Source organism: Manis pentadactyla, chromosome 11 (assembly GCF_030020395.1).
Source record: "Manis pentadactyla isolate mManPen7 chromosome 11, mManPen7.hap1, whole genome shotgun sequence".
Taxonomy (NCBI): domain Eukaryota; kingdom Metazoa; phylum Chordata; class Mammalia; order Pholidota; family Manidae; genus Manis; species Manis pentadactyla.
Genome location: NC_080029.1, coordinates 3,273,001 through 3,300,983, shown reverse-complemented (window position 1 = coordinate 3,300,983; position 27,983 = coordinate 3,273,001). Strand labels below are relative to the sequence as shown.

Sequence of the window (27,983 nt, the reverse complement as noted above, 5' to 3'; positions counted from 1 at the left end):
AACTGAAGGAACAAAACAGCAGCAGACTCACAGAACCCAAGAATGGACTAACAGTTGCCAAAGGGAAAGGGACTGGGGAGGGTGGGTGGGAAGGGAGGGAGAAGGGGAATAAGGGGCATTACAATTAGCACACATAACATGGAGGGGGGTCACGTGGAAGACACTGTAGCACAGAGAAGACAAGTAGTGATTCTGCAGCATCTTACTACACTAATGGACAGTGACTGTAATGGGGTATGTGGTGGGGACTTGAGAATGGGGGGAATCTAGTAACCACAGTGTTGCTCATGTGATTGTATATTAATGATAACAAAAGAAAAATAATAAAAAATAAATAAGCAGGAGTTTGTGTGTTCACACACACACATGCGCACACTCACCCCTTCACAGCCTTTGGAAGCACACCAAGACTATACATAATTTTTTAGCATTTCCAACTAATTTTTAAATCTTCAACTCTTTATTTACTCCATTTTACACTTGCAACTCTTATTGTTATCTTTTCATTTTTATGAAGTTTTGAATATGAATAAGCCAAAATTTGAGGCTGCCAACTTTTTTTTTTAATTGAAATGATCTGCAATTATCTCAATTCTCTAATTGAGATAATTGCAGATTCACATGCATTTGTAAGAGATACTAGAGACAAGATGTGTCCTTCACCCAGTTTCCCCCAAAGATAACATCTTGCAAACAGTAGTACACTGTCAGGCTTGCTAACTTTTTCTTTAAAAAAAAACGATGGTGAAATACGCATAGCATAAAGTGTGCCATTAGTGGCATTTAGTACATTGACAGTGTTGTGTAACCTTCACCACTATCGAGTTCCAGAGCATTTGCATTAGGTTTCAGGAAACCCCGTACCCAGCAGCAGTCAGTCTCCATTCCTGCCTCCCCCAGCCCACAGCATCCACTCCTCTGCCTTCCCTTGGAATGTGTTTCCCCCTCTGGACAGTCCACACAGATGGGATCATACAGTAGGCAGCCTTCTGTGTTAGCTCTCCTCTTCTGCATCTCAGTCTCAGTGTGTCGTTCCTTTTTATGACTAAACAATACTCCATCGTGTGGATGGACCACAGCTTGTTTATCTCATCTTTGTTGAACAGTTGGGTTGTTTCCACCTTCTCGTTATTGTGAAGAGTATTGATGTGAATTTTGGTATAGTTTTTGTTTGAACATCTGTTCCAGTTATTTTGTATCTATCTAGGAGGGGGGGGGGTTAGGTCATATGGTAATTGTGTTTAACCTTCTGTGCCAACTGTTTAATGGTTCGTGCCAAATTGTTTTCCACAGTGGCTACACCATTTTACATTCCCATCAGTAATACAAGACAGTTTTTATTCTCTAATTAGCTGTTATTTTCCATTTTCTTTTTTCTAGTCACCCTAGTGCATGTGAGGTGGTGTCTGATTGCATTTTTGAGCTGTGTTTCCCTCAGTAACTGTTGATATTGACGTCTTTTCATATGGTTGTTGGCCATTTGTATCTTATCTTTGGAGAAACGTCTGTCCAGGTTCTCTGCCCATTTTTTATTTGGGTCGTTTGTCATTTTGTTTTTGGAGTTCTTTATTCAGGATACTAGACTCTTATCAGATACGTAATTTGCAAATACTTTCCCAATCTCTGGTTGTCTTTCCTTTTTCTTTATATAGTGTCCTTTGATACAAAAGTTTTCAATTCTAATGAAGTCCAGTTTATCTTTCCTCTTCCACTGCTTGTGCCTTTAGTATCATATCCAAGAAATGATTGCCACATTTAGTTCTTACATTTAATTTTGGTCTGTTCAAGTTAATTTTGTATATGGTGTGAGGTAAGGGTCCAGCGTCATTTACTTGCGTGTGGAATTCCAGGTGTTCCAGCATCACTTGTTGATAAGGCTGTTCTTTTCTCATGGAGATCTTGGCAGCCTTCTCAAAAATCACTTGGCTGTATGGATTTATTTCTGAGCTCTCAGTTCTATTCCACTGATTTTATGTCTGTCTTTATGCCGGTACCACACTATTTGATGACTATACTTCAAAAGAGTTTTGAAGTAGAGAGTTGTGAGTCTTCCAAATTTGTTCTTTTTCAATATTGTTTTGGCTATTCAGAGTCCCTTCCAACTCCGCATGAGTTTCAGGATCAGCTTTCCCATTTCTGCAGAAAGACCAGCCAGAACTTTGGCGGGGGCTGCACAGAGAGCTGCAGGCGGCTTTGGGCGGCACTGCCGCGCCCGTTTGACAGAAGTGTAGGGCATCGCTCAGAAGGTGGTCCACAGACGGCCGGGATCACAATCGCCTGGGATGCTTGTTTTAAACGTCATCTCTGGGCCCCAGCCCCAAAGTCTGGTGTGGAAGGGCTGCCCTGGGCCCGGAATGTGCCATCTTAACACATCTCCCACTTGAGTCCCGGGGACTTGATAGCTTTAAGAACCACTGGACCTGATCTTACTCACCTTCCCTCTGGGTTCAGCAAGGACAAGTTTCCTAGTTTGAAAATGGCCTGTGAGTGTGTAGTCTTCTGGACACCACCTCGAGGTGTTTTGGCCCTTCCTTGACCACTGGGATTTGTTCCAGTTGACATTTGTGAAGCAGTGTTTCCTGGGCCACTAGGGGAACCCTTTGCTGCCTTATCACCCTGGGCAGGTGCCTGTCTTTTCCATACCGCATCCAACAAACCCCTCTCCTCCCAAAGGTCAGGACAGGCTGCCCATCTGACTGCCACTGGGTCCTCAGTCCAGCTGGGCAGCCCCTTGTATGCTGCCTCATGCCTCTTACCATCTACCCTCAGCTCCCTTTCCAAACCCCTCTCTCTGAGCACCTTCAGGCTCAGTCCTAGTGCCCAGCAGACCCGCCACAACTCACCAAGGGGACATGCCTTTGTGGCACTGCCTGGCGCCAGCCCCTCGCGCCTCACGCCTCTCCCCTACTGTGCTCTCCCTCTGCTGGCACGCTCTTCTCTGCCCTCCTCCTGGCTCCCGGCTGGGGCAGCCTCCTCCGACCTGGCCTAGCTCCCAGCTCTCAGAGTACCTCGTTCTTCGCCTTCGCGGCTCTCACCTATCGCAGTCTCATATTTCTTTGTGTGACAGTTAGCGATGTGTCTCTCATAAGATTTTAAAGTCCAAGAGTCTCAAAAATTGACCCCTAGCACCTGGCATAGTGCCTGGCCTACAGATGCTCAAGTAAATTTTGGGTGGGTGGATAGGTGGGCGCAGGAGGCATGAGTGGGCAGATGCGTGGAGGGGAGGGTGCGAGAGTCCCCCCTGCACAGTGGTGGCAGTAAACCAGCGGGCCTGGGCTTGTTGCTTCTCCTTTGCTCTCAGAGGAAGGCCTGAGAAGAGTGTAGTCTATTCTAGTGGGGGCGCATATCCTTATCAGTGCATTTCAGAAAGTGAAGCAAACAAAAGAACAAATCCAGTGGTGACAGTTAAAAAAAAAATCTAAATTCATAAAATAAATACAGCAGAGACCCAGTGAGGCTGCTAATGAGTCAACTCAAGGTAACAAGCCAGTGTGTAGCATTGCTGTGGGTTAACCAGGTGGAACCTGTTACTGCTTAGTTTACGTGAACAGGCAGAGCAGGATTCCCCGCTCCCAGGACCTCTTGCTCTTGCTCACAGGGAATTACCCTGGGGCCTGTAAGCAACCTTCTTCTCCAGAGGAAGATGATGAAGTCATTGCTTTTAGTTCCAATGATTTTCACTATGTCTGACCTAATGCAAAATAATGCCCGCCTATGTCCAGTGCTGCCTGGCCTGTCCTGCCCCTGCAGGCTTTGTGTCGTGACCTCGCACAGCATGAGCCCCCGGCAGGCTCAGCTGGTGGGCAGATCAGGCCCCTCAACTGAGAGGGCCGACAGCAATGTAACCCCCTGCCCACCAACTGGGCAAGCAGTTGTTTTTTTCCTTTGGAAAAGAACACCAGCTCGAGGCCTCTGCACTCTCTGGCCCCCTGCTCCTTGTGCTCGTGTTTGCATTTGTCAACCAAAGTGTTCTGAGTGCCTGCTCTGAAGGGGTCCAGGATCCAGCAGGGCACCCCCGCCCCATGACTGCTGGTCCAGCAGGGCATCCCCGCCTGTGACTGCTGGTCTTCCCGCAGATCCCCTGCGCTTGCCTTCGAGTCACCTCTCCAGTCCTCCAGCACCGCCCGGGCCAAGCCGTCCTCACCCGAGTTATCATACCAGCTTCCAGGATGGGGCCTCTGCTCTGCTCAGGCCTCCCTGGGGCCTGTCCTCACGGCTGCCTGTGTCTGCTATGGCACTTCTGTTCAGAACCGTCTAGTGGCTTCCCACCTCACTCAGCACAAAATCCCACTTCTTCCCTAAGCCTGGCTTCCTGCCTTGGTCCCACAGCCCTCCAGCCTCCCTGATCTCTCGCTCTCTGGGCTCCAGCCAGCCTGCCTCCTTACTGATCCCCAGCCTGTCCCCCTCCTGTTAACCGGGGTGGCTGGTGTGTCTGCACCTCACCTGACCCTCCCAGGAGAATGCAAGCTCCCGAGGGTCAACGTGTGGTTTGTTTGCAGTTGAGGTTTTCCCAGCCAAGCACAGGGCCTGGCATGTTGGAGGTGCTCAGTGTCTATCAAACAAATGGTTGTGGCCCCAGTGAGGTGTCCAGGAGGCAGCTGATCTGAGAGCTTGGAGGCCAGGAAGAGGAGACGACAGAGAGCCTTGGTGGCTGAGTGACAGACCTGGGTCCAGTCGAGGCAGACCAAGAAGGCAGGGCCTGGGAACAGGCGGAACGACTGTGGGTCCAGAAGAACAGACAGCATTTGTTGGTTGCTGGTCAGTTGGGGGTGGACAGCCAGACCTTAAAGTTTTGGTCACTTTCCAGTACTGCCAGTGACCAGAGGCTTGGCCCCCTCTAAGACAGTGCTGCCCTCACCGACATCAAGGCCTTGTCTGGCCAGGGGGTGGGCAACCCTGGGGCAAAGTGAAGCTGGTCAGTGGACAGCAAACAAGACATTGGAGGGGCTGCCTCTCATCCTGTTAGACGTGGACAGTAAACCAGAGGATGTCGAGTGTGGGCAAGGCTGGCCAAGGAGTAGGAGCAGTGAGCGCCATTGCGCCCACCCCGGGAGGCTGGCTCTGGCCCAGGTTTCCACACCTGCTTCTCACAAGGCTGGGGCAGCCACTGTTAGCCCCCCACAGGAGTGCAAAACCAACTCAGCCAGGGACATCACCTGCCCAAGGGGCAGACAGGAGGAGTCCTCCCCTTGGACGTCAGGGCACTGGGGTGGGCGTGGGCCAAGCCAGGTGGGCGTCTCCAGATGGACACCAGGAGAGGGCTCACAGAGGGCAAGGACATCGCTGGAGACAGCAGGGGTTAAGTGGGGCCCTCATTCTCAGTAGCTGCCTTGGTCCTGAGGCCACTGAGGGCCAGGCCTGTGCCCGGCTCTAGAACCCGGGACCTAGCGTGCCTCTCACGGGACCAGGTAGAACGGCACCTTCCCGTCTCAGGCTGGGCAGGGTTGCTGGCCTCCTCACCTGCTGGTGCCGGCTTCTGGGGCCACTCATGGCAGCCCTGCACAGCCAGCCTCGCCCTTGTCCTGGCCCGGTATTTATGGGAGTGGAGCTGAAGAGGGTGGCTGTGGGCATGGGGGGAGGCCCAGCAGCCAGCACCCAGTGCACCCAGTACCTGCCCCCGACGGCACCCCTGAGGCCGGTTCTCACACCCCGCGCTCCCCGCCGTGACCCTGGTGTGGCACTCACGACCCCAACAGCACTTTTTGTGGTTTTCATTTTTGTAATTTTCAAAGTTAAACTTTATTTTGGAAAAACTTTGGACCAACAGAAAACTCACAGGCCTATTTCAATAAAAGTTCCCTAGACACTTCACCCTCACTCACCCACCGTTAATGCTGCTTTCTCTTCAAGCACAAGCCCAGCACGTGTGCCTGCGACTGCGCTTGCGAGGACCCCAAGAGGCCGGACCCTCCCCCGATCCTTAAGCAAGTGTTTCCCAGAGCTGGCCTTCCCTCCGCTCCCCCACAGCACCTGCCACCAGACGGGGCATGGGCACGGGCTGCTGTCACTGCCCTTCCCAGCAGCCTCCTCCCCGCCCAGGAGCCCTGGGTGCCTCTCACGGTGCCCCCTTCTTCTCAGCACCTGGCCCATCTCCACCTCGCAGCCCCTCAGGACGCACGAGCCTCTTGTTTGGTGGGCGGTCCCTCGGTGTGAGTCTGGTGGTGCGCAGATAGCTGCCCTCAGAGGGCACCCGAGGACGTGCAACTGGACCTGGTTCGTCCACTCTGCTCCCCACCAGGCCCGCACGCCTGCTGGCTCCTGTGTCTGGCTGACCAGGGCTGCTACACCTGCTGACTTCAGGTCTCTGAACCTTCTGTCCCTGCCTTCCAAAAATAACATGCTCCCCACCTCCTTCCTGCTTCCAGCCTGCCGGGGTCACGTTGGTGAGCGTCTGTTCCAGCCCCAATGACCAGATGCTGTGGGCGCTCGACAGCAGGTGGAATGTGCACGTCCGAGCTGGGATCACCGAGGAGATGCCAGTGGGGACTGACTGGGAGCATGTGCCAGGTAGAAACAGTCAAGCACTTGGTGGCTGTCCCCTCACACGGGCCGGCCAAGCGCTGTGATCACAGGGCACTGTGGGCAGCCTGCCCCCCGCACAGCCGCCACAATTTCCCACAGCGGGCTTTGTTTTGCTTCTGCTGTTCCACTGTGGCAGGCGGCAATCACACGTCTGAACTCGCAGTCGTCGTGTGAGGAGCCGGCACTGTAGAACACCAGCCAGCCCCTGGGCCTCGGGGGTCTATGCGGGATGGTCATTCCCAGAATGCTGGGCCCTTCCGTCCTTTGGCCTGGGGCTCTCAGCAGCGTCACTAGCACCTCTGACGCGTCCTTTCCCCGGGCTCCCGCTCCAGGAGCAGCGCCCGGCAGTTACACCAGGATGCCCTGGGGGCACAGCGCAGTGTTAGGAGAGAGCAGGCCCACGGGAAGGGGTGGTCTGTTTGTCTGCAGCCAGGGTCTGAGGACAGACAGGTTCCCTTTTTTGCCTGCAGGGCTGCAGGCCTGCCAGTTGGCTCTGAGCACCAGGACTGTGTGGGCCCGCTGCCCCAATGGTGACCTTGCCCGACGGTATGGCGTCACCGACAAGCGTCCGGCCGGAGACTACTGGAAGAAGGTCCCTGGGAACGTGACATGCTTCACAGGCAGGTGCCGGGCCCGAGGCTGCACGGTTCTCCCCGGACTCCCAGGGAGGCCGGCGGGCTTTCCCAAGAGGCTGCTCCCCACAGGAGCCCGTCTCAGGGCCACACCTGAGGTGGGGTTCCCAGCACCTGGGCTCAACCAGAGTCTTCCAGGAAAAGGGCAGGGCACTGGGCCACCCGCTTTAAAGCTGGGGAAACGGAGGCACAGGTTGGGGGTGGCATGTCCAGGGCCCACCCCCAGAAACCCAGAAAGTGCCCTGTCGGGATGAGGACCTGAGCTCCTGACTGCATGTGGGCCCCACCCCTGGCTGAGTGACTAACGAGTGTGTGGCTGGGTCTGTCCCTGCAGTGACCTCATCAGATGAACTGTGGGCAGTGGGGCCCCCCGGCTGCCTCCTCCAGCGGCTGACCAGGACATTCAGCCACTCGCACGGTGCCCAGAGCAGCCACGCCACCACCCCCCACCCTGAGGACCTGGGGGACGAGTGGGAGGTCATCTGAAGGGGCTCCCAGCAAAGCCGCTCCAGGGAGGAGGCTGAGATGTGTGCTGCTGGGCACAGTGGTTCCCAGGTCACTCACTCTTGGACACGCCTCATCAGATCCTGTCCAGACACGTCTGGCCAGATTGGACACCCACACTGGCTTTCATCCATGTTTGCTTCCATCTTATTCCAGAACCCACAGCCTTGGCTGAGGGACGTGGAGCCGTTGCTATAACAGCAGCACCTCTGACCTCTGGCAGAGGTCATCTTGAGGTGGGCAGTGGCTGCTGCCAGCTGCCCGCACTGCAGGTCCTCAGGCACTGCAGTTGTGCTCTGAGCACTGACCACTCCAGTCCCTCACGGGGGATGACAGCAGGGAGCCTCCTGCGGGCAGGACCAGGTCAAGGGGCACACCCGTGAGCCCTGCACACAGCCACATTAGTAGCCCGGGGCTAAGCGGAGCCGAAGGCCAGTGCTCTGCAGCCACTGACTGTCCCGTGGCAGCTTCATCCCCATCACAGGGTCCCACCACCTCCTCTCTGAGGGACCCAGGTTCCAGCACACACTCCATGCTGGACACCTCATTGAGAAACCCGGCTGAGTTTGAGAGGTGGGCGCTGAGCTGTGCCAGGGTGGGGAATGCACGTGACCACAGACACCACAGCACACTGTTGCTGCCCGCCCCCGGCAGGGCTCCTCCTGGAGAACGCACTTCAGCCGAAACAGTAAAGGCCAGTGGATGAGGTGGAACTCACCATGTGCACCCGTGTCCAAGGTGGGGCTGGCACAGGAAGGTGTGGCCAGGCCTGGGGGACCTTAGGCACGTTAGCTAACTTAGAAATGTGTTTAGAGCAATCCTCAGCTAACACTGTGGTGGATGTCATAAAAATCAAGAAGCATCCTCAGAGGATGAATCTACTAATTATTGCCTTTTCTGTTTGTTGAATTACAAACCTGCATAAGATACCTCATTTGAAATCAAATCTTACAAATTTAGAAAAGAAATGTATTTTCTGAAACTAGTGGAAGGCATTTCATTCCTCCCCATGGTTTATCCTGAGCCTGCAGTGCGTCTGCTGTGGCTTCAGAAAGGGTGGGCTACCCCCTGTGCGTGTCCTCAGTACGCAAGGCAGTCATGGAACCTGCTGGCCAGCTCCGAGCGGGCAGCGGCTGACAGCCCCAGAAGGCTGAAGCTGGAGCCTGCTGTGGCATCTCTGTGGCCACCTCAGGCACCAGGGCTTGGGGTCAGCCTGCACCACCCACCCTTCTGGCTGGCACCTGAGCCACAGCACCCCGCCGCCCACCCACACATCCCGCCCTGAGCCCACCACCCCTCCCTCCAGAGGCCACCCCAGAGCAGGGTCCTGCCTCGGGGCTTGTTTAAGCCTGCCCCTGGCCCAGGGCCTGTGCTGGGTGTCTACTTCCTGCTAAGCCAGTGTGTGCAAGAGCCCCCAGCCCAGGTAAAGAACAATAAAGTGTGTTCTCTGTCAGGACCCTGCCAGCCATGAGATGGAGGTTTTCCAGACCTAAATGAGGACAAGATGCTGGTTCCAGGCCTTCCATCCCACTTCCCTGTTACAGAATCAATTTTTAAGGTTTGGTGAGAGCAGAGGCTGCCCCAGGATGGCTGCAGCTCCTCTTCTGTGAATGTTGTGCCTTGCCCGGCTGCTCTCAGAGGGCAGAGCCCTCCTGAACCCACAGGACGCTAGTGCAATTAAACCCAAGTCTAGTTTGATACTTTTAAACTACTTTTAGCTTCAGTGCTTTCTGCAGTTTTCTTTCTGGTTTTCATTCTTAGCTGTGCTTTGAGACAGTGCAGTCAACTAGCCTTTTTCCTAACTGGTTGAGTCTGATGTTTGAACTGTGAGAAGGTGCGCTCTGCAGCACTCTTGAGGGCTGGCGTACCTGCCTTGCTGAGAGGAACTGCCCATGGCATTTGCCAGCCCAGCCCCATTGCCAGGGCACATCGGATAGGATTTCATGACCTGGCTGGCGTTTCAGTGGATGTTCCCCAGCTTGTCCACGGGGAGTGGTCACCGCGGAAGTAGAAGTAGCCCCCAGTAGCCTCTGGGTAGGACCCTCACGTGAGGCAGAGCACAGGGCTGTCTCAAGGAGGCCAAGCCACTGTGGGCAGGCTTCAGAAGGGTTCGAGCTCCTGGGTCTAAGTCTCCATCCAAGAAACAAAACCACCAGAAGTGCCCTACTGGAAACCAACATGCGGAAAAAGACCATTCCTAACAGAAGCAGGACTCGTCACGTACCAGGAAACAACCTGAGCAAGAAATGCCAAACTTTTGTCAAGAAGTGGCCAAGCTTTGCAGAAGACGTGGAAGAAAACTTGCATGGAGGAAGATGTGCTCACCCTTCCTAAAGAAGACCAATATGTTGTGCACAGACATCAGGCCTCTCCAAAGGGATGAATGGGCTTCACTAAGGTGTCAAAATCCCTCCTGGAATTTTGTTGAGGAGAGGCTGGGAGAAATTAAAAATATAGTGTTCGTGTTCACAAACACCCCCTCAACTGTGCCAGACATGCTGCTAGGGTCTCGTCGTCACCAGGGCCCCATGCAGTAAATACTGTTAGCCCCAGTGAGACGCAGAGAGGGTAGGTGATGGCTCAAGGTTACACAGCGAGTGTGGAGATTGGAACCGAGCTCCATGGTTCCCAGTGGTATCTGAGGCCACGTCACTGTCCTGAGAGGAAGGAACAAGTGAGAATCGCCAAAACTGTGGATGACAGTGAGTGAAGCATGGTGTGAGCGACGGGCGGGTGATGGCGGTCGGACCAGTGAGACCTGCGGGGGCTGGTGGGAAGGTGGCAGTGCTGGAGAGGAGGCTGAGGTCACAGCATGGGTGGGCACTGGGTACTTAGAGAAAATAAATATGAAGTGGATTAAAGAATCCAAACTAGGTGGGGAAGTAGTGTCTGATTTCTGGATGGAGGGGAAAAAATCAAAGAGGAAAATGAGCATATAGATTTTATTTCTTCAAAATGTAAAAATGCTGTAACCCTAAAACCCCACATAAAACTAAAAGGGGAAATACTTACACAAATGTGACAACGTTGAATATATGCTTTAGAAACCTGTACCCCAGTAGGCAGAACCCAAGAGGCATATGGAATGGACAGCAGGTGAAGGGGTGCCGCCAGGTGGAAGCAGGTGGAGCAAAGAGGGGAGCCCCTGCTGTCTGTCCATCAGCAGCCTCAACACTTTCAAGTCCACAAACCACTTGCACACACCTGTCCTCAAGAACAAACCCTGCGTCAGGTAAAACAGGACAGCCTTGTTTAGAATCGTGAAACACTGAAACAGCCGGCATTCGGGGCCGCTGCTCTGCTGAGGCCATAGCAGGTAAAACGTTTGCTGCTGGAGGAAGTGAGCTGGGCAGCCTGGTACGTGGTTTTATGGTACCAATGCTAAATGTCTTGGTTGTGGAAACGATTTTGTAGAAGACTGTATATATATATATATATATAGGGAACAAGAAAGGAAGGGGAAAAGGAAGCAATAATGCGAATGTGTTCATTGTACTCTTTTTGTGGGTTCAAGTATTTTATAATTCCAGGAGGCACACAAGGGGCAGCAAAAAACAAGTTCACTAGACAAGCAGCTGGTCGCAGTGATTGCCTGTAGTATACATACACTTTTGGTACCTTTTGAATTTTGAGCCATGTAAATGTATTATTTATTCCAAGAATAAAGTTCACATTGGAAAACAGTCCTCTCCGATACTGGCTCCTGACAGTATCAACACTAGCTGACTCACTTCACAGAATAAACACCAAAGACTTCTTAAAAATCATATTTACAAAATGATGTACAGTACAGGGAAATGCTTATTCTACAGTAAGCTTGAAACTGCAATTGTGTAAATGATCTGATGTAAAAAATACACATAGAAAAAAACAGGAAGAAAATACACCAAAATGCCGGCAGTGGCTGTCTTGGTGGCGGGATGTTGGCAGGGAGTCGGCCCCTTTATTGGGGAGCCACACGCTGAGGGGGAGCAGAACAGTTGGTCTCCAGGGCAGCGCATTGGCAGGGCCCTGTCCTGGGTTTGTCTCGGCACAGTCTGGGGCCTTCTACCGTGAAGCATGAATTCCACAAGCGGGAATTCCTTTTCAAAATCACCGAAGATAGAAACCTCTGTCTTCACCCTTTGATGATTGGGCTTGTAGACATTTGTGAGAAGTCCTGAAACTACTCTTAGTGTGCATGTTCATTAAATGTCAGTTATGCCTCAATTGTAAAACACAGCAGGACAACGCCCATCACTGTGGGGCCGGCTTCCTTGCCCGTCGCTCCCCAAGCAGGCTCGGGTCGCACGGCTTTCTCCAGCGGTGCTCAGCTTCCCTCCTTCCTGCCTTCCAGGAAGCATCCTCCTTTTCAACGGGATTTGGGATAACTTGGGAAACTACTCCCAATACTATAAAGTTGGTGAAGAAATTGGGAGGGAGGGAAAGCAGAGGAGGAAAACCAGGCAATGTCCGGATGAAGTCGCATGCACAGGAGGTCATGGCACCCCAGCCAAAGGAGGGGCAGAGTGGGCCCTGTTCCCCAGCCCCTTAGGGCTGCCTCCCCCAGGCTACCCCACTATCTGGCTATCACATGCCCTTTTCAGGTTCCAGGCACAAGGTCACAACGTCTTGGGAAGGAATGGCCCAACCTCTGTCCTCCCCAACAGGTGTCTGGGGTACAGAGACCCTGGACCCTGAGCTCTAACAGGTTGGGGTACACCAGGCCTCAGGGTGTGATGGGAGTGCAGTACTGGCCGCAGCCACGTTTTGCTTAGGAAGATTGGTGGGATGAATGACCTGACCAGCCAAGCAGTGTGCTTCGCCCCAGAGGAAAGTGGGCCTTGTTCCAGGCGAGGCAGTTGTCTCTGAGAGTCCATCAAGGCCACCTGCCAAAGGCCAAGAGCTGAGGCGCTGTCTGCCACAGGGCACCTTGGCTGGGCCTGGCCAACTCCAGCCCTGCCGAGGGCTCCATGCTCACTGCCAAGGACACATTGGGGCTGCGGCCCGGGGAACCGGTAAACCCAGTGCTGGGGCCTGCCCTTCCCCCACCTCTCCCTCTGGCCAGCAGCAGCGCCAGATAACCCAAGGCTGCTATCTCCCCGCACCAGTCCTCTGGGCCCTCTGCTCACACTGAAGTCCGGGGTGCCAGTGAATCACGGTGGGAGCCGTGCCAGGAGTCGGGTCCCGACCTGGGGCCGTAGGGCTGATGCCGGCCTGGCCTCGGTTTCCTCACCTGTGCGGTTCTGTGCAGTGGGAAGGCCCTTAGTTCCTGGCCCCACCTGGCCCTGCCCCCAACAGCAGGGACGTCAGGAGCGAATGCCCAGCGACACCCTCCTGCCCTCCCAGTCCTCCAAGGCATAGGGGCCAAGGGAGCCACCAGATGGACTCCAAAGTCACCCAGCTGATGGGGCAGTCCCCACAGCTACTGACTAGTCCCCAGAGCCACTTCCAGTTTGGTTCCCAAACCCAGTCACCCCGCTGGGCCCAGACTGTCCCCTAAACCTGTGCTCAGGCTGGCCCCCCCCCTTGCTGCGGTGCCCATGTTCCTCCTGCCTATTCCGGCCCCACACCCAGAAGCAGTGCCTCCTGCTTGCCGGACAATAGGTTCTGAGGGGCCCCCAGGGCCTGCCAGGGCCCCTGCATCACCTTCCCCAGCACAAGGCACTCAGAGGAGGTTGTCACCAAAGGGACAGCTGTGGGTCTAGAGAGGAAGTGGGGGCGGGCCAAGCCCTGGGTCGGGAGGGCAGGCCCCACCGGGGACAGAACGGGCTGGGAGGGCACGAGGGGAACGTCCAGGTCCCATCAGGTGCCTGGGGTCTCTGGGCAGAAGCTGCTGGGCTAGCAGGGTGTCAAGGGTTCCCAACCCCCAGGAGCCACTGCCACGCCAGGCCACTGCTCCACTCTCCATCCCCTCCGCGGGAAGTGCGTCCTCCCACAGCAGCATCTGTGGCATGGGCACCTGGAGCTGCCCCGGAGTGTCAGGGCTCAGAAAGGCCGTTTAACTGGCCCAGAACACACAGCACAGGGAGGAGCCCTCACTCCTTGGAACCTAGGATCAGCTACTGGGCTGTGTACCCCTCCTCTCGCGCCGCCCACTGGGGCTGTGCACCCACCCACACTTCCCAGGTAACATCCTTTTCTGAGTAGGGAGCTTGGAGATGGCCCGAAATACCTTGAAAACAGATGAGGACACTGAAACCCAGGGCAGGAGCTTGGCTAAGATCACCCTGAAAGCAGGTGGCGGGTGCGGGCCAGAACCAGGCGTCTCAGGCAGGATCTTCCTGCTGCCTAAGCTCCTCCCACTGCCGCCCCGCTATGGCTCGCCACCCCGGACTCCACCACCACCCAAAGCCTCTCTGGCCCCCAGGCATGCTCCCCTCATGGCCGCTGGGGGGAGGGTGGGCGGTAGGTGCCCCCAGCCACGCGTCCCCTCCATCCAGCAGACCTTTAGCCTTCTGTTCCCGGCAGGACATTGTGGCCGTCCAGCCCAGGCCAGGATGGGTTGAACTTCATGGCCCAGCAGAATTCCCAGGCAAGGCAGCCTGGCCATCCTCCCTGGTCCCAGGGCTCCTCAGGGCATTGACCCAGCTTTTCAGCCAGTCTCTGTCTGGAAGGATCAATGGAAGTCGCCCTGGTGGCAACTTCCATTAACAAGTCTCCATCTTCAGAACCTTCCTGCAGAAACCAGCTGAGGCAGTACCCCCACAGCAGTGGTGGGGGCAGCCAGGCCCAGGGCTAGGTGCCTACTAATGGTAGGGGGAGAGCAAAGGGTGATGGGGACAAGTCAGGGCTGGGTAGACCAGCTCTGGGAGGGGTGAGAGCGTCACAGTGACACCCTAGGAGGGCAGGTGACCATTTTGGGATGAGGGAGGACCAAGAGGCCCAGCCTGTGTCAAGCCTCCCTCTCCAGCACAGCAGGTCTTCCTGCCCGCCTCCAGCCCTCTGGATGGAGTCCAAGCCCCACAGGGGAGTTTCCAAGGCCCTGTGTACTGACTGTGCAGAGGACCTCCTAGAACCTCCGGGGAACCCTGTTTCCAGGCCTTTGCACGTTACCCTGCCTGCTTGGACGAGTCAGTCCACACCCCCGCCCCCAATTCCTTCTGCTCAGCTCAGCTGTCAGTCTCTCTGGGACACCTTCCTGCTGCCCCAAGATCAAGGTGGAGGCTGGTCCTCACCCTCCTCAGGGACCCAGCAGTGAGCTGGGAACAGGGGCTGGCTCTCAGGAGTCACATGAGCCCTCATTCCCCACCCCCTGCTGGAAGGTGGGGAGCCGAGCCCAGCTAGAATCAGAAAACCTGCAGCATGGGGCCCACCTGACCACCCCGGCCCAGTCCCTAGGGCATGCAACAGACTAGGCAGATTCTGCTGTACAGAGATCAATGTATGTAAAGTGCTGGGTACAACGCTCTGAAAAATAGTATTCTCCAAAAATCCAGTGCCCAGGGTGCCCTGTGGTCTAGCCCTTGCCCGTGAGGTCCAGTGGTTGCAGGAAGGGTGGCAGCGGCAGCTCGTCTAAGGCCTCTGGGAAGCGACCAGGCGAGATGGCGGTGACCAGCACCTGCATGGCGCGTGTGAAGAGTGAGGGTGGCGAAAGGCCCGTCAGCCACTGGAACTTGTCTTCACCCAGCAGCCGCTGCCAGCGCGGCCGGTCGCCCAGCAGCTCTAGGCGGGCAGGGCCTGTGGCACCTGCAGGCGTGTACAGCGCCAGCAGATCGAGAAGCAGCAAGTGGCGCTGGCAAGGCTCGCTGGGTGCCCCGTTGGCAGGGGCGGTCCCTACGTCGTGGCCCAGCTGGCGCAGCAGCAGGTCAAGCGGTGTGAGGCCACCACTGTCACGCAGGCCCGGAGAGGCGCCGTGGCCAAGCAGCAGGAAGAGGCACTCGGGGCGCACCAGCTCACACGCCACATGCAGCGACGTGCCACCGCCCTCCACGCGGCTACAGCCACGCCGGTCGAGCACCCGTGTGCGCTCCTCGGGCGGGAAGTCACAGAGGGTGCGCAGGATGTGGCGCAGGATGCCCACTCGGTTGTAGCGCACCGCCAGCGCCACGTGCGGCCCCGGCGCGGCGCAGCAGCGGAACCCGGCGCTGGGTGGCGCGAGGGCGCGCCGCGGGAAGGTGGCCAGCAGGTAGTGCGCGTACGCCTGGTGGTCGTGCACGAGCGCGTAGAGCAGCGCCTCGGAAGGCGAGTAGGCGGCGGCGCGCCCACGCTCGTCCCAGTGGAAGGCCTCACTGGCGCGCATGTCCTCTAGCAGCCACACTGGCAGCAGGTCGCGCACCGCTTGGTAGAAGGCAAATGAAGACTTGCGGCATTGCTTCTGCAACCGCGAGCGTGCCGCGCCTGCGCCCTCAGGGCCGCTGTCGGCGCCACCGCCTGGCCGCCGCGCGTCCCACGGCATGCTGGCGGGGCGCCTCCCGGACTCACCACATGGCCTGGCGGCCGTCCACCTGTGGGCAGAGGGGGTGGTGGTGAGGGGCTGGGCCGAGAAGGGACTCCAGTCCACTCTTCATCCTGCCCCACCCATCAAACCGTCCGTCCATCCGGTCATCGGTTGCAACCCCCTTCTTTCTCAGGCCCGGAACCAGCGCCACATCCTTGATCTAGTTGCACCTGATCTGCCTCCCTGAAACTGTCCTGTTCTCTGGCACCTCTGCTACAGTGCCCCTCCCTGCGCTTGACCTCCCAGCCCCACCCACCGTCGAAGCCACATTGAAACCCTATCCCCCACCCCCTCCAGCCCCGGACCTGCAGAGTTCCCGGTCCCACTTGGGCCAGGTGCATCCACCCCCAAATAGAGAAAAGGCCAGGTAAGGGGTAGGAAAGCTGCAGTCCGTATCTCAAGCTGAGCCAAGTCCTTTCTGTAGCCCAAGCTCGCTGTCCCCAACCCTACCTAAACTTGGCCCTGTCCCTCTGACCTCTACCAGCAGTAAGCGCCCCTCGGGCCTTCCCCCAGTCCCGGCAGGGGCAGAGCCCTAGGCTCAAACCTACCTGGTTCCTACGAGGCGATCAGGTCGTGGGTGTATCACTTTCCTTCTGTGAGCCTCAGCTTCCTCATCTGCAAGAAAAGGGGAGCAGAAATGCAGGCTGAGCCCCAGCAGTGTGAGTATGTAGGGAGGAGCTCTGACCTTCTATGTAAACACGGTGTTTGCTGGGTGTTGGCACCCTAGCTCCTGGGAGGAGGCACGAGCACGAAATCACCCTAGAGACAGTGCATACAACACTTGGTCTGCAGCTCCCTTCCAGGCCGGCTACCTCTCTTGATCTCCCCAACTAACAGACGAGGCAGGTACTGTCACCCCATTTTCCAGCAAGAGACAAGCTTGGCCGAAGTCAGTCAGGAGGTCAGGTAGAACCAAGCACAGAACCCAGGTCTCTTGCCTCCCGTTTTGGACTCATTCCAGACGTGGGGGGACTCTCCAACCCACAGAGAACCATCCTGAGCTCTGCCCCTGCCCTCGGAGCCCCCAGAAGCAACCTGAGCCTTGCCCTCTGACCCCTGGCTCTGGCCCAAGTTCCTTACTGCTTTCTCTTAAGGGTAGGTAAGCCCTTGGTCACAAGGGCCTGGGGTGCGGACAGGCCTTGTGCACACACACAGGGTAACTAAGTTACAGAGATGGGTACTGTGGGGGCGGCTGAAGCCACACTGCTCTTTTGGGGCGTGGGCACAATGACCGGGGCAACCCCCAAGCCTGGGCCTCCGTGCCCCAAGGCGTACCCTGTATGGACAACCGTGGGGCACCGGGCGGGTTACGTAAAGTTGGGCCGCCCCACGTCACTGGGCAGCGAGTCACAGCCGCGGCTCCGTGAATGGCCTCGGTTGGGCCACCGAGGACAGGGCTGCGCGCTACGGACGCCCGCCTGCTTCTCCCCATCTCCTCCCGGCGGCCGCGGATAGCGGGGGGCGAGGCCAAGGTGTCTGCGGGCCGGTAGCCGGCGCAGCGAGGGCTGCACCTGCGTGTGCGTATGCCCAAGGGGCAGGAGGGAGCGTCGGCAGGGGTCTGGGTGCGGAGCGGGCCGAGCGAGGGGGGACTCACCGTGGGGGGCTGCGAGGCCGCGGGCCTGGGTCCCCGCACCCACGGGTAGGCGCGCAGGCGAAGGTCCCAAGAAGGCCGGACAGGCGGGCGCCGCCGCCACCCGCGCCCGCCGCAGCCGCACTCTGAGCCGCCGCGGCCCGATCACTGGGCGGCGGCGCCGGCGGCGGGTGGGACGGCGGCGGTCGAGCGGGTGGCGGGCGGGCCGGCGGCAGGGGGACGGCGCAGTGCGGCCCCGGCCCGGCTGGACCGCGGGACCGTCCGCCGTCGCCATTGGCCCGCGCTGCCGGGCCCCGCCGCCGCCCATTGGCCCCCGCGCTGCACCATTGTTACGTCACTGGCCAGCGGGCGGAGAGCCCAGAAGGACCCGCGGAAAAGTTGGGAGAAACTTGAGGGCGCGCGGGGGTGGGGACCGTCACGGGAAGGGCGGGGCTCCGGAAACCCGAGCCTCGGGCAGAGACCGTCTGCTGGGCGGAGGGCGGCGGGGGTCTGGGCCGCAAGTGCGGGACGCTGCTCAGTGAGAGTCCGGAGGCGCACGCAGGCTTCCCGGCAGCACCGAGCCTGACTCTTCTCTTCCCCTCGAGTCTTATTCCAAGTCCCCTTTGCACTGACCCTCAGTGACCTTGGGGAAGAGCTCCGGGACTATTTTCACGTGTGTGCATGGAGGGGTCAAAGGGTAAGAGCTGTGACCCCTTCGGGCCCCACAGACTGCGTCTGCCTGGCCGGGGCGGTGCTTCGCGAGTCCCTGCCCTGGGCTGACGTTCCCAGGGAATGGATGAATGGATGCAGTTATTTATGAGCGTCTGCTGTGTGCCTATTTCTACTGAACATACTCGATTTCGCTTCATTTTCACAACGGGTAGCATGGGAATTACGACCCTCAATCCATCGGGCAGGAAATCGGAGCTCAGAGGGAAGTGGCCTCCAAGTGAGCAGCGGCCCGGAAGGAAGACAGGTACTTCCCTGCTTTCTTGCATATATTTGTGGGGGATTGCGTCCCCACAAGGGGTCCAAGATTTGGGGTGCCTCACATGCACGCACCGGAGGTGGTGCTGAGACCCCACCGGATACCCTCAGCGCAATGTGACCTTGCAGACCTCCAAGAGGGCCGTGGACCACCGAGGAGGGGCTGGGACAGCGGTACTCCAGGGGTGCAGTCTTGCAGGCCTTTCGGAGGGGTCTGGCGGACCCCTGTGGGACAGTGCTGGTAGGGGAGGAGTCGATCCAGCGGCACTCCAGGGCTGCAGCCTTGGGGGACTATCGGAGGCGTTCTGGCGGACCCCTATTGATCTGTGCTGGTGGTAGAGGGGTCGGGCGAGCGGCACTCCAGGGATGCAACCTTGGGGCCTATTGGAGGGGGTCCTGGCGGACCCGATGTTCTGTGCTGGCGGGGGAGGTGTCGCGCCAGCGGCACTCCAGGGCTGCAACCTTGTGGACCTATGGAAAGGGTTCTGGCGGGCCCATATTGGTCTGTGCTCGTGGGGGAGGTGTCGGGACAGCCGTACTCCAGGGGTGCAGTCTAGCTCCTGTGTTCCAACTACAAGGAGCTAAAGGTGATCTGGAGGGTGAAGAAGAGAGAATGTCTATTACAATAAAGCAAGGCCCAGCATGTATTTAGAGTTTGTAAAATCAGAAGAGAAAACTACACTACAAAATTGAAGATAATTATTTTATAAAAATTTTTTTTTATAAGACAAAACCCTTTCGGAGGGTTCTGACGGACTCCTGTGGGACAGTGCTGGTGGGGGAGGTGTCGATCCAGCGGCACTCCAGGGCTGCAGCCTTCGGGAACTATCCGATGGGGTCCTGGCGGACCCCTATGGATTTGTGTTGCTGGGGGAGGGCTCGGGCCAGCGGTCCTCCAGGGGGGCAGCCTTTGGGCCTCTCGGAGGTGTACTGGCGTACCCCTATGTGTGTGTGCTGCGCGGGGAGGCTCAGGGACAATGGCACTCCAGGGATGCAGCCTTGGGGGCCGACCGGAGGGGGTCCTGGCGGACCCTATCGTCTGTGCTGGTGGGGGAGGGGTCGGTCCAGCGGCACTCCAGGGGTGCAGCCTTGCAGTCCCTTGTGGGACTATCGGAGGGGGTCCTGACACACCCTAAGGTCTGTGCTGGCAGGGGAGGGGTCGGCCAGCGGCAATCCAGGAGTGCAAACTTGGGGCCTATTGGAAGGGTTCCTGGCGGACCCCTATGGGTCTTCGCTGGTGGGCAGGGGTAGGGCCAGCGGCACTCCAGGGCTTCAGCCTCGCGGGCCAATCGGTGAGGGTCCTGGCGGACCTGAAGTTCTGTGCTGACGGGGGAGGTGTCGCGCCAGCGGCACTACAGGGTTGCAGCCTTGTGGGCCTATCGAAGGGGGTCCGGGCGGACCCCTGTAGGTCTGTGGGGGGGGAGGGGGAGGGCCACCGGTACTGCAGGGGTACAGCCTTAGGGCCTGTCAGAGGGGTCCTGGTGGTCCCTATGATCTGTGCGGGTGGGGGAGAGGTCGCGCCAGCGGCACTCTCTGGCTGCAACCTTTGGGGCCTATTGGAGGGGGTCCTGGCGTACCCCTTTGTGTCTGTGCTGCGGCGGAGGCTCCGGGACAGCGGCACTCCAGGGGTGCAGCCTTGGGAGCGGGTTCAAATATATAACATGGTGGTGATCAGCATGGTTTATTCAGAAAGCATCTACCGAAGAGTTATCCTCAGAACCATCCAGCCACCAAGTCTGAAACAACTGACTCTAATATGGGGCCTCCATTTTCTTTCCCTTCATGTTCTTGGCCATATTCTCAGGTAAGAAAAGTCACATTCAATGACTTTCCTTTCACCTCTCAAAGTAAATAATTAGAAATGTTGAGTGATTTAGTAATAGTTTGTCAGAAATGTTTTAAATGGGAAATACCTGCCACACAGAAAGATGGAAGAAGTAATTTCAGAAGATATATAGACAAGAGGCATAAAACCAGTAACTGGGTGATATAACAATGACTAGTTTGGTGTGGCTTAAGAGAAGCAGGGCAAGGGAAGAGGGAAAGCAGAACATTACAGTGGAAAGAAAACTCGTCTAAAAGGATTATGAAGTCTGTGAATATTCAGGTTCATCTACCTTAAAGGATATGGTTTTGCATAATCATCTAGGACTGTATGGTCATACAGAAAGGGGTTCAAATCCTGGGTTTGCAATTTTCTATTTATGTGCTCTTGGAAAATATAACTTACTTTAGCCTGAGTTTTCTCATATTTTAAAATGGAAATAACAGATTGTTACAGGAATCATGCGTACACTAGCACCAGCCGCCATTACTTGAATTCTTCAGTGCCTGTCACTCAATATACTTTTCTGTATCCCTTACCTTAGTACTGTTAGGTTATCTGTTTTTGATACAGAAATTTTCAGCTAGTGATGTAGATTTCTCAAGAAAATAAATGGCACAAATTGTATGTTTTTCAGTGTAAGATTACAATAAATGAAACAGAATCCAACTTATCTCCAAATTATGACCTCCTACTTGACAATTTTTTCTTATATCTAGTGAAAGGAAATAATGAAAGTAAAGAGCCTATGACCTTTAGCTCCTTGTAGTTGGAACACAGGAAATAGTGCTTCTCTTTTCATTGAAAACATTGTAGTTGTTTCAGATTGTTGAGTGTAGGTGTGATCAGAACCATTCTGCTGGGAAATATCGATCTGTAGTGATATTGAAAATGGATTACATATGAGAAAAGTTGTACAGAGATGCCATTTAGGGAGCTGTTGAAGTAATAGAGTTAAGAAATAAGACTATAGAGCTAAGTGATGGGATGGAAAAGGGACGAGCAAAGAATATATATATATATATGTGTATATATATATATATATACACATATATATATATATAAAACCATACTCTCTCTGGTGGTTATTTGTTCCTTTATATATATATATATATAAAAGATATATATGCATAATATATATATTAGAGAAAAAAATAGCATACAGGTAATACCCCTTACTAGGACATGTGTGTACCATGATGGCAGGTACCGTATCTCTTATGTATTTCAGTGTCTTGCTAGATGGCACTTAGTATGTATTCAGCAGGTATTTGTTGCTGGAAGAAAGTATATTAATACCAGATGTAGTGGTTATATTGATCTGGAGGGTGAAGAAGAGAGAATGCCTATTACAATAAAGCAAGGCCCAGCATGTATTTAGAGTTTGTAAAATCAGAAGAGAAAACTACACTACAAAATTGAAGATAATTATTTTATAAAAATTTGACTTAAAAATTGAAGATAATTATTTCATAAAAATTTAACTTAAAAAATAGATGATCAAAACCACATTCTGATATCTTAGTTATCTTTTTTACCTAAAAATTCCATCCCTAATTTTTATTGTACAAATGTATAAATATGAAAAATGATGTATTATTAGGATTTTCATGAAATCATTGTAATAGTAGAGGAGGAAATAAACTAGCTGCTCATTCCTAGAAGACTGGTTAAAAATTATGGTAAACTTAACAACTGAGATAGTAAACAGCCAATTAGGGGAAATAATTAAGGTGCTTAATTATATTGACATAGAGATACCCTCATTGCATTGTCAAAGGAGAAAATAAGGAGTAAAACAGTGTATACAGTGTGCTACCAATTGTGTGGAAAGATATTCAAATATATTTAAAAATACATTGTCTGTAATGTATTTGGTGTGAGACCTGGTACATATAATTGGGTTCTAGATAGGGAAAGAGATGGAGGGAATTGGGAAGAGAAAGCTATTGTAAACTGTTTGCCCTTTTCATCTTTACGATTTGATTCAATTTTCTTGCATAACCTACTAAAAAACTAAACACAATTAACAACTTAAAAGATCACCAATCTGTTTTTTTTTTCCCATGTCATCTATTTCTCTATTTTAATTGATGTCACTTGAAGTTAGTGCTTGTTAAGAGCGATGTTTGGTTCTTAGAAATCACGCCATGTACTCAATTCTCGGCTGAAAATATTCCTTTCCTTACCCATTTTTCTGACTATAGCCTGTGCTTCTTATGTGTCACCTCCTTCAAAAAGGGGAAATGGTGCCCACTCTCTGCTATCTTGACTCTGGGTCTATTGTCCGATTTACTTCTTACATTGTAGCATTGATCACACTACTGTAAATTCCTGTTTGTTTGTTTGCACCCACTGTTAGATTCACAGTTTCTTGAGGGCAGAACCATAGTGACTTATAGTTGTATCTCTCTATCTTACTATAGTTCTGGCACAGTAATAGACTTTAAATTTGTTGTAATGTTTTTGGTAAATTTGAATGAATGCTTGGATTACATCCGCAGCCCCTGCTCCGTGCTCTATCACAGGTTAGTAAGCCAGGCTACTAATCTGAACTCCTGTGCCTGGGCTAGAGCCCTGACCACCAGCAAGGTAGGTTTCCATAGGACACTCAATGGATGAATTTAACTTTAGTTAAATTTATGTGAAGGCATAAGTGTGTACACTCACTGGAATGTAAAGCAGGGCCATTGCAAATGCAAGTGGAACCCTAGGTATAGATTTGGAACCATTCATATTGAAATCATTTAAGATTGTATAAACTGAAAAAATTACCAAGGAACCTTGTGAAAGTGAGCCTGACTGAATAAAACTTTTGAGGAAACCCCAACTTAAGAAGTGAGGGAAGAAAGAGGAATCATCACATGGAAAAGGTGAGGAGGCCAAAAAGAAACATTTGTACCAAACCGAGAACAAGAAGCAGAAGCGTAAGACCCAGTGGATACCATTGTACTCAGTGGCCCCAAAGCCACTCCATGTTCTTATTCACTGTTTTCTAGATGCTTCTTATTTTGGAATATATGAACTGTATATATACATATACATACATATATATATATGTATATGTATATGTAGTGATGGATGGACTTCAAAATAAACTTGAGAAGCAGTAGAAAAGATGAGTTATGAAATATAAGTTTTAAGAAATAGATAATATCTATCATCTCCTTGAGGAGTTTGACCACTAAAGAAAGGAACAAATAACCACCAGAGAGAGTATGGTTGGTTGGCTGATGCTAGGGCCTTTATGGGACATGGTGGACCTAAAGGTGACTGAAAAAGAAAGTGTGTTCTGAAGAGGGAAAACAAGGCCTTCAGGACGGGGGCAAGGGAGAGGAACCTGGCCGCAGAAAGCACAGAGACGGAGAAGGGGGTACAGAGGGGAGCTCATGCCTGACAGCTCTTACGTCTGGAGTGTTTATGATGGCATCTCCTGTAGGGTAAGGTTGGAAATGCTGGAAAGGGTCCTGTGATGTGGAGAAGGTTTTAATAGGCATTAAACAGCACATGCTTGATTCATCAGGGAATCATTAAAAGGAATTTGGGATAGTTTGAAGGCCCAGTTCAAATAATTCAGATTCCAATTCAGAAATAGGACAAGCCTGCTTGATCCCATGATTTTTGGAAACTGTATAATATGGTCAAGAAAAAAAATGAAGGGACCAAAATATTCAGGCTATGAGATGTAATGGGAAGATTCTGCCTTGAGGTTTGGTTAAAAAAATCCAGAGGCATTAAATACATACTATACTGTGGGAATGAATGCTATTGATTTAAATTCTTGAAGTTGAATAACTTCATTTTTACTTTTGTGTTTATGGTATATTCCAGTATCTTCAACCCAACCTTTGAAAACAAGTGTTTTTAAACTACAAAAGGGTCCGGAGTCTGCACTTACTGTAGAGGGAGGAAACGAAGCTAACATTCAAAGGGGACAAAAGGAATCGACTAAGCCGGGAGATAGCAACATGCAAGGACGACCAGGGCATCCTAACCAGCCGGGAGAACCGGGGGATTCCAGTCAGCCCGGGGGTCTGCAAGGGAATCAGGAGGGTCTAGTGAGCAAGGGAGGCAGGATCTTCTGGCCACCAAGGAGAACCAGGATTGTCTAGGCAACAACAGAGATCAAGACCTTTTTACACTCAACAAGAAAGAAAAACTGTAGACAACCCTTTGAATCACAATCTAAAGGAGATTCAGGTTAGTGCTAATTTCTTGTTTTTTTCCCTCAGTAACTTACCTCAGCCATTATATTTTCCAAGACTTGAAATAGTTAACAGAAACACTGAACTAATGATAAACGCTAATGACACTAATTCAATGAAATGAGAAAGAATTGAGATGATTGTTTTTGTATACACCTATGATTATTAAGGAGTAGCAAGCATGCCCTTCCGTTTCATCGCATTGCTGCCTGTTTTCCACGCAAGCCTTTCTACCTGTACTGAACTAGCTCAGACCCTCATTAACTGAGCCCACATCTCCACCAAATTTAACTTTCATGCCCATCTCCATCCCATCTATGATCTACAAACCTCTTAAGTGCTACTTGTAAGCACAAATCTAATATATTTTTCCCTGCTGAAAAATTTTCAGTAGTGTCACACTACCTAGAAGATAAAATCCGAATTTCTCAGCATGGCATTTAAAACTTTTCATGATTAAACCAAGTCTATGATTGGGCACGACTGGATATTTCATGTCACTCTCGCTCAGACATCATCCACATTGTACAGAATCCTCTGATTTTCCATGAATTAGTATTGGAAAATCTAAAGAAAACCTTTAATGTAGACTGTATCATATCGCTCTGTAATTGATTTGTTTATTCAATTGTATCATGAACTCCTTAAAGAGAGTGGCATTTCTTTTCAAATGATATCCCCAGATCTTAGAACAAGGCAGGTATATAATAGAGTCTCGTGAGCTATTTGTCAGATGAGTGAACAAGTGATATTCGGAAGTCATCACTGCAAACGTGCACATCCGTAGCTCGTCTCTTCCCTTCTCAGTCCTGCTGAGCACTGCCTCCCTAGCCAGTCTTTCTCCCAACCACCAGACTCCTAAATCCATTTAACAATGACCCTAGACACTACACTTAATACATCCAACACAGTTTTCCAGAACACTTCCTACATCACATCACATTATCTTAACAGAAACTGAGTTTTTAAACTCATACCTTACCATTCCTCAACACCCTTTCAAATTAAATATGTGTGTCCCTCCTGGTCTATGTCTCGGCTGGCAGGAAGCAGTAATCTCCCAGGGACACTCATACCGTCCACACCTAATGTCACCACCAGCAGGTTTCTGAGTGTTTAGATTGTCACTTAAAATTTCTCAGTTGTATATTCTTTTCTGAAACAGGGATGCTAACCCTGTCCATTTCACAGAGTATGTGTGAGTGAAAGTAATGGATTGGTGTGAAAAGCACGGTTACCTAGAACCAGTGGAGAAGACCAAGAGACCTGTTCATCCTCCTCGGTTCTACGAGCGCTGAGCCCTCTGTCGAAGGTCCTCACCCTCCCATGTAGTGTCTCTGTCCTCATCTGCTAGTCAAAGCTTCTTTATGCGCACAGGCTTTTGTCATTCTATAACTTGATTCTGAGAAAATGCTTCAAGTACTTACTACTCAGCTGAACTCTGCAAAATTCTACCTCCTGATTCATTTTCTTTCATGGAATATGAAAGGCTCAAAAAATTATGGCCATTTGTGTTTTGTATTTGTACGCGTGACTTCTCCTGAATTATTGCTTCCTCAGGTGGGGAAAGGCTTGTCTACAGAGTTAAAGTGGCAGCAGTCTGGCATGTAGTCAGAGCAGGGGCCCCAGCGTCAGGTAACTCAGGGTCTGGATCCCAGCGTGAGTATTGAATCCTCACATTGTGGGCTTGTCACTTAAATGCCTTGTGTGCCTGAGACTATACAATAGGGCACAATATACTTTCCTTTCAGTATTGTTGCATGGATTAAATAAAAATACAAAGGACCAGCAAAATGAAAGATTTAACACAATGCTTAATCAATAATTAATTTTATTACAATATCAGAATTAAATTAAGTTCCCTATACTCACCTAATGGTCTTAAACATTACTGTAGACTGGCAGTACCGGCAACGAGAACCCAACTGGACATATAAACTGTCAGTCAGCCTACCAGCCAGTCTGTGGCTCTGATGGGAAGGCCTGTGGTGACCACTGCCTCTTCAATGAAGCAAAGAGTTAAGAGGATGTTAATGTTTTATTGTATCAGGAAGTGCTATTCTTATCCAGAGGGAGTAATAGAACATATTTCTCTGTGTCTCTAGTTTTCTCTCAAATGTGCCTTTGGTGTTTGTCCAAAGGAAACATAACAGGATATTTAGCACTTGAATAGTAAACTCGTTTTCTGAGAAAATGTGATACATTCAGCTTTTAAGTAGGAATAAATGTATTATTGAGTCATTCATCTGCCAGTATTTATTAAACACCCACTATGTGCCAGGAATTGCTCTAAGCACTAGAGGTAAGGTGGTGAGCAAAGCATATCGAATCTCCTGCCTCCTGCTTCCATGGAGCTGTCATTTTGCAGAAGACAGCAAACAACCAAAATATATTAAAGAATGAAGAGCATTATGAATCCCATGGATTACTTAGTGTTGACCACTAAAATATATTTTAAACTTGAATAACAATATTAAAAGTTGGATCTGATGAGCCATTCAAACAACTCTCTATATAAATAATAAGATGATTAGAAGGCTTTTTAAAATTAGATCACATGGCAAAAAAAGAGATATCTCAGCTTTTAAAATTAATAAATGTTTATCTATGAAGGTAGGAATAAAGTGAAAAGTATACCTTTCTCATTTTTAATAGTTCCAAATTTTATTGAGTGCTTGGTGAATTGTTATTGCAGAAATAAATGTTAAGGTAAGTGTCCCCTATGGTCTAAAAGTTAGACTCGGAAGGGACTCTGGACACCCATTCTCTCATTTTATAGATGAGATGCAAGGGCAAGAAAGGTCTGTACAAGTGCACGAATTCTCCGAGTAGTCAAGGTGACCCAGGCGAGCCAGAGCTGAGACCTGCCTTTTCTCATGTGATTGTTAAGTAATCACATTGTCTCTCTATGGCGGTAATACAATTACTTGACCCTTGACTTTTCTCATTATCTTATTTTCAGGTTGAGTAATAGAAAACAGAATCTGAACTATAAAGGGAAATGCTAAGTATTTAGAGGAACCAAATTACTTGGAATCTCAAAATCTACGTTCAAGTCTTTTTCACAATGGATTTGCCTGGGAGCTCCACCGAGGTCAGCATGAGTTCTGTAGCTATGATGGATCCGGCATTATTGTCAAGTTTGTTCCACTGCTAATAAAGTCAGTTCTAGACTTGCTTCTGATTTCTGGGAGATTTATTTTCTACATTTTTCTAAACCTTGTGTCTATGATCCACCTGTGCCCAACATGCCAAAATGGTTACAACTTCAGGACCTACAACAGCAATTTGTAAACCCTAATAGATGTAAGAGTGTCAG

The 27,983-nt window shown here is 52.0% G+C and overlaps 2 protein-coding genes and 1 long non-coding RNA gene across 10 annotated transcripts in view; 2 read left to right on the top strand and 1 right to left on the bottom strand.

The window, feature by feature from the left end:
* Positions 1-11,339, top strand: part of TECPR2 (tectonin beta-propeller repeat containing 2) — a 103,358-nt gene extending 92,019 nt beyond the window's left edge. For 5 of the 6 annotated variants that reach the window (XM_057488125.1, XM_057488126.1, XM_057488123.1 and 2 more), the window contains 2 exons: positions 6,366-6,507; positions 6,993-7,631. In XM_057488125.1, the coding sequence (XP_057344108.1) occupies positions 6,366-6,507; positions 6,993-7,408 (558 nt within the window). In that variant the 3' untranslated portion in view covers positions 7,409-7,631. Of the gene's footprint in view, positions 1-6,365; positions 6,508-6,992 lie in introns of all 6 variants that reach the window. The other variant, XM_057488128.1, reaches the window with a different exon arrangement.
* Positions 11,340-12,797: 1,458 nt separating this feature from the next.
* ANKRD9 (ankyrin repeat domain 9) lies at positions 12,798-17,947 on the bottom strand. Its single transcript, XM_036882550.2, has 3 exons — positions 17,672-17,947; positions 16,626-16,692; positions 12,798-16,084 (listed from the first exon to the last, which is right to left on the bottom strand). Exons 1-3 carry the CDS (start codon positions 17,940-17,942, stop codon positions 15,097-15,099), a joined length of 1,326 nt encoding a protein of 441 aa, XP_036738445.2. The 5' UTR covers positions 17,943-17,947; the 3' UTR covers positions 12,798-15,096.
* Positions 17,948-18,074: 127 nt separating this feature from the next.
* Positions 18,075-27,841, top strand: LOC118910927 (uncharacterized). 3 transcript variants are annotated; one of them, XR_008992387.1, is made up of 5 exons: positions 18,077-18,344; positions 18,532-18,623; positions 20,324-20,438; positions 24,291-24,659; positions 27,627-27,841. It is a non-coding gene; the product is annotated as an uncharacterized LOC118910927 (long non-coding RNA). The 3 variants fall into 3 exon arrangements; XR_005024246.2 differs by having other exon boundaries at positions 25,830-27,841; XR_008992386.1 differs by lacking the exon at positions 20,324-20,438 and having other exon boundaries at positions 18,075-18,344; positions 25,830-27,841.
* The last annotated feature ends 142 nt before the right edge of the window (positions 27,842-27,983 follow it).

What these genes read in the sequence shown, in the direction of transcription:
- ANKRD9 (XM_036882550.2), bottom strand. Translation starts at nt 17,942, where the DNA reads ATGGCGACGGCGGACGGTCCCGCGGTCCAGCCGGGCCGGGGCCGCACT. An exon ending in CGGCCTCGCAGCCCCCCACG is followed by an intron (nt 16,693 to 17,671) that starts GTGAGTCCCCCC and finishes CTTTTCTTGCAG; the next exon opens with ATGAGGAAGCTGAGGCTCAC. An exon ending in GATCGCCTCGTAGGAACCAG is followed by an intron (nt 16,085 to 16,625) that starts GTAGGTTTGAGC and finishes CTCTGCCCACAG; the next exon opens with GTGGACGGCCGCCAGGCCAT.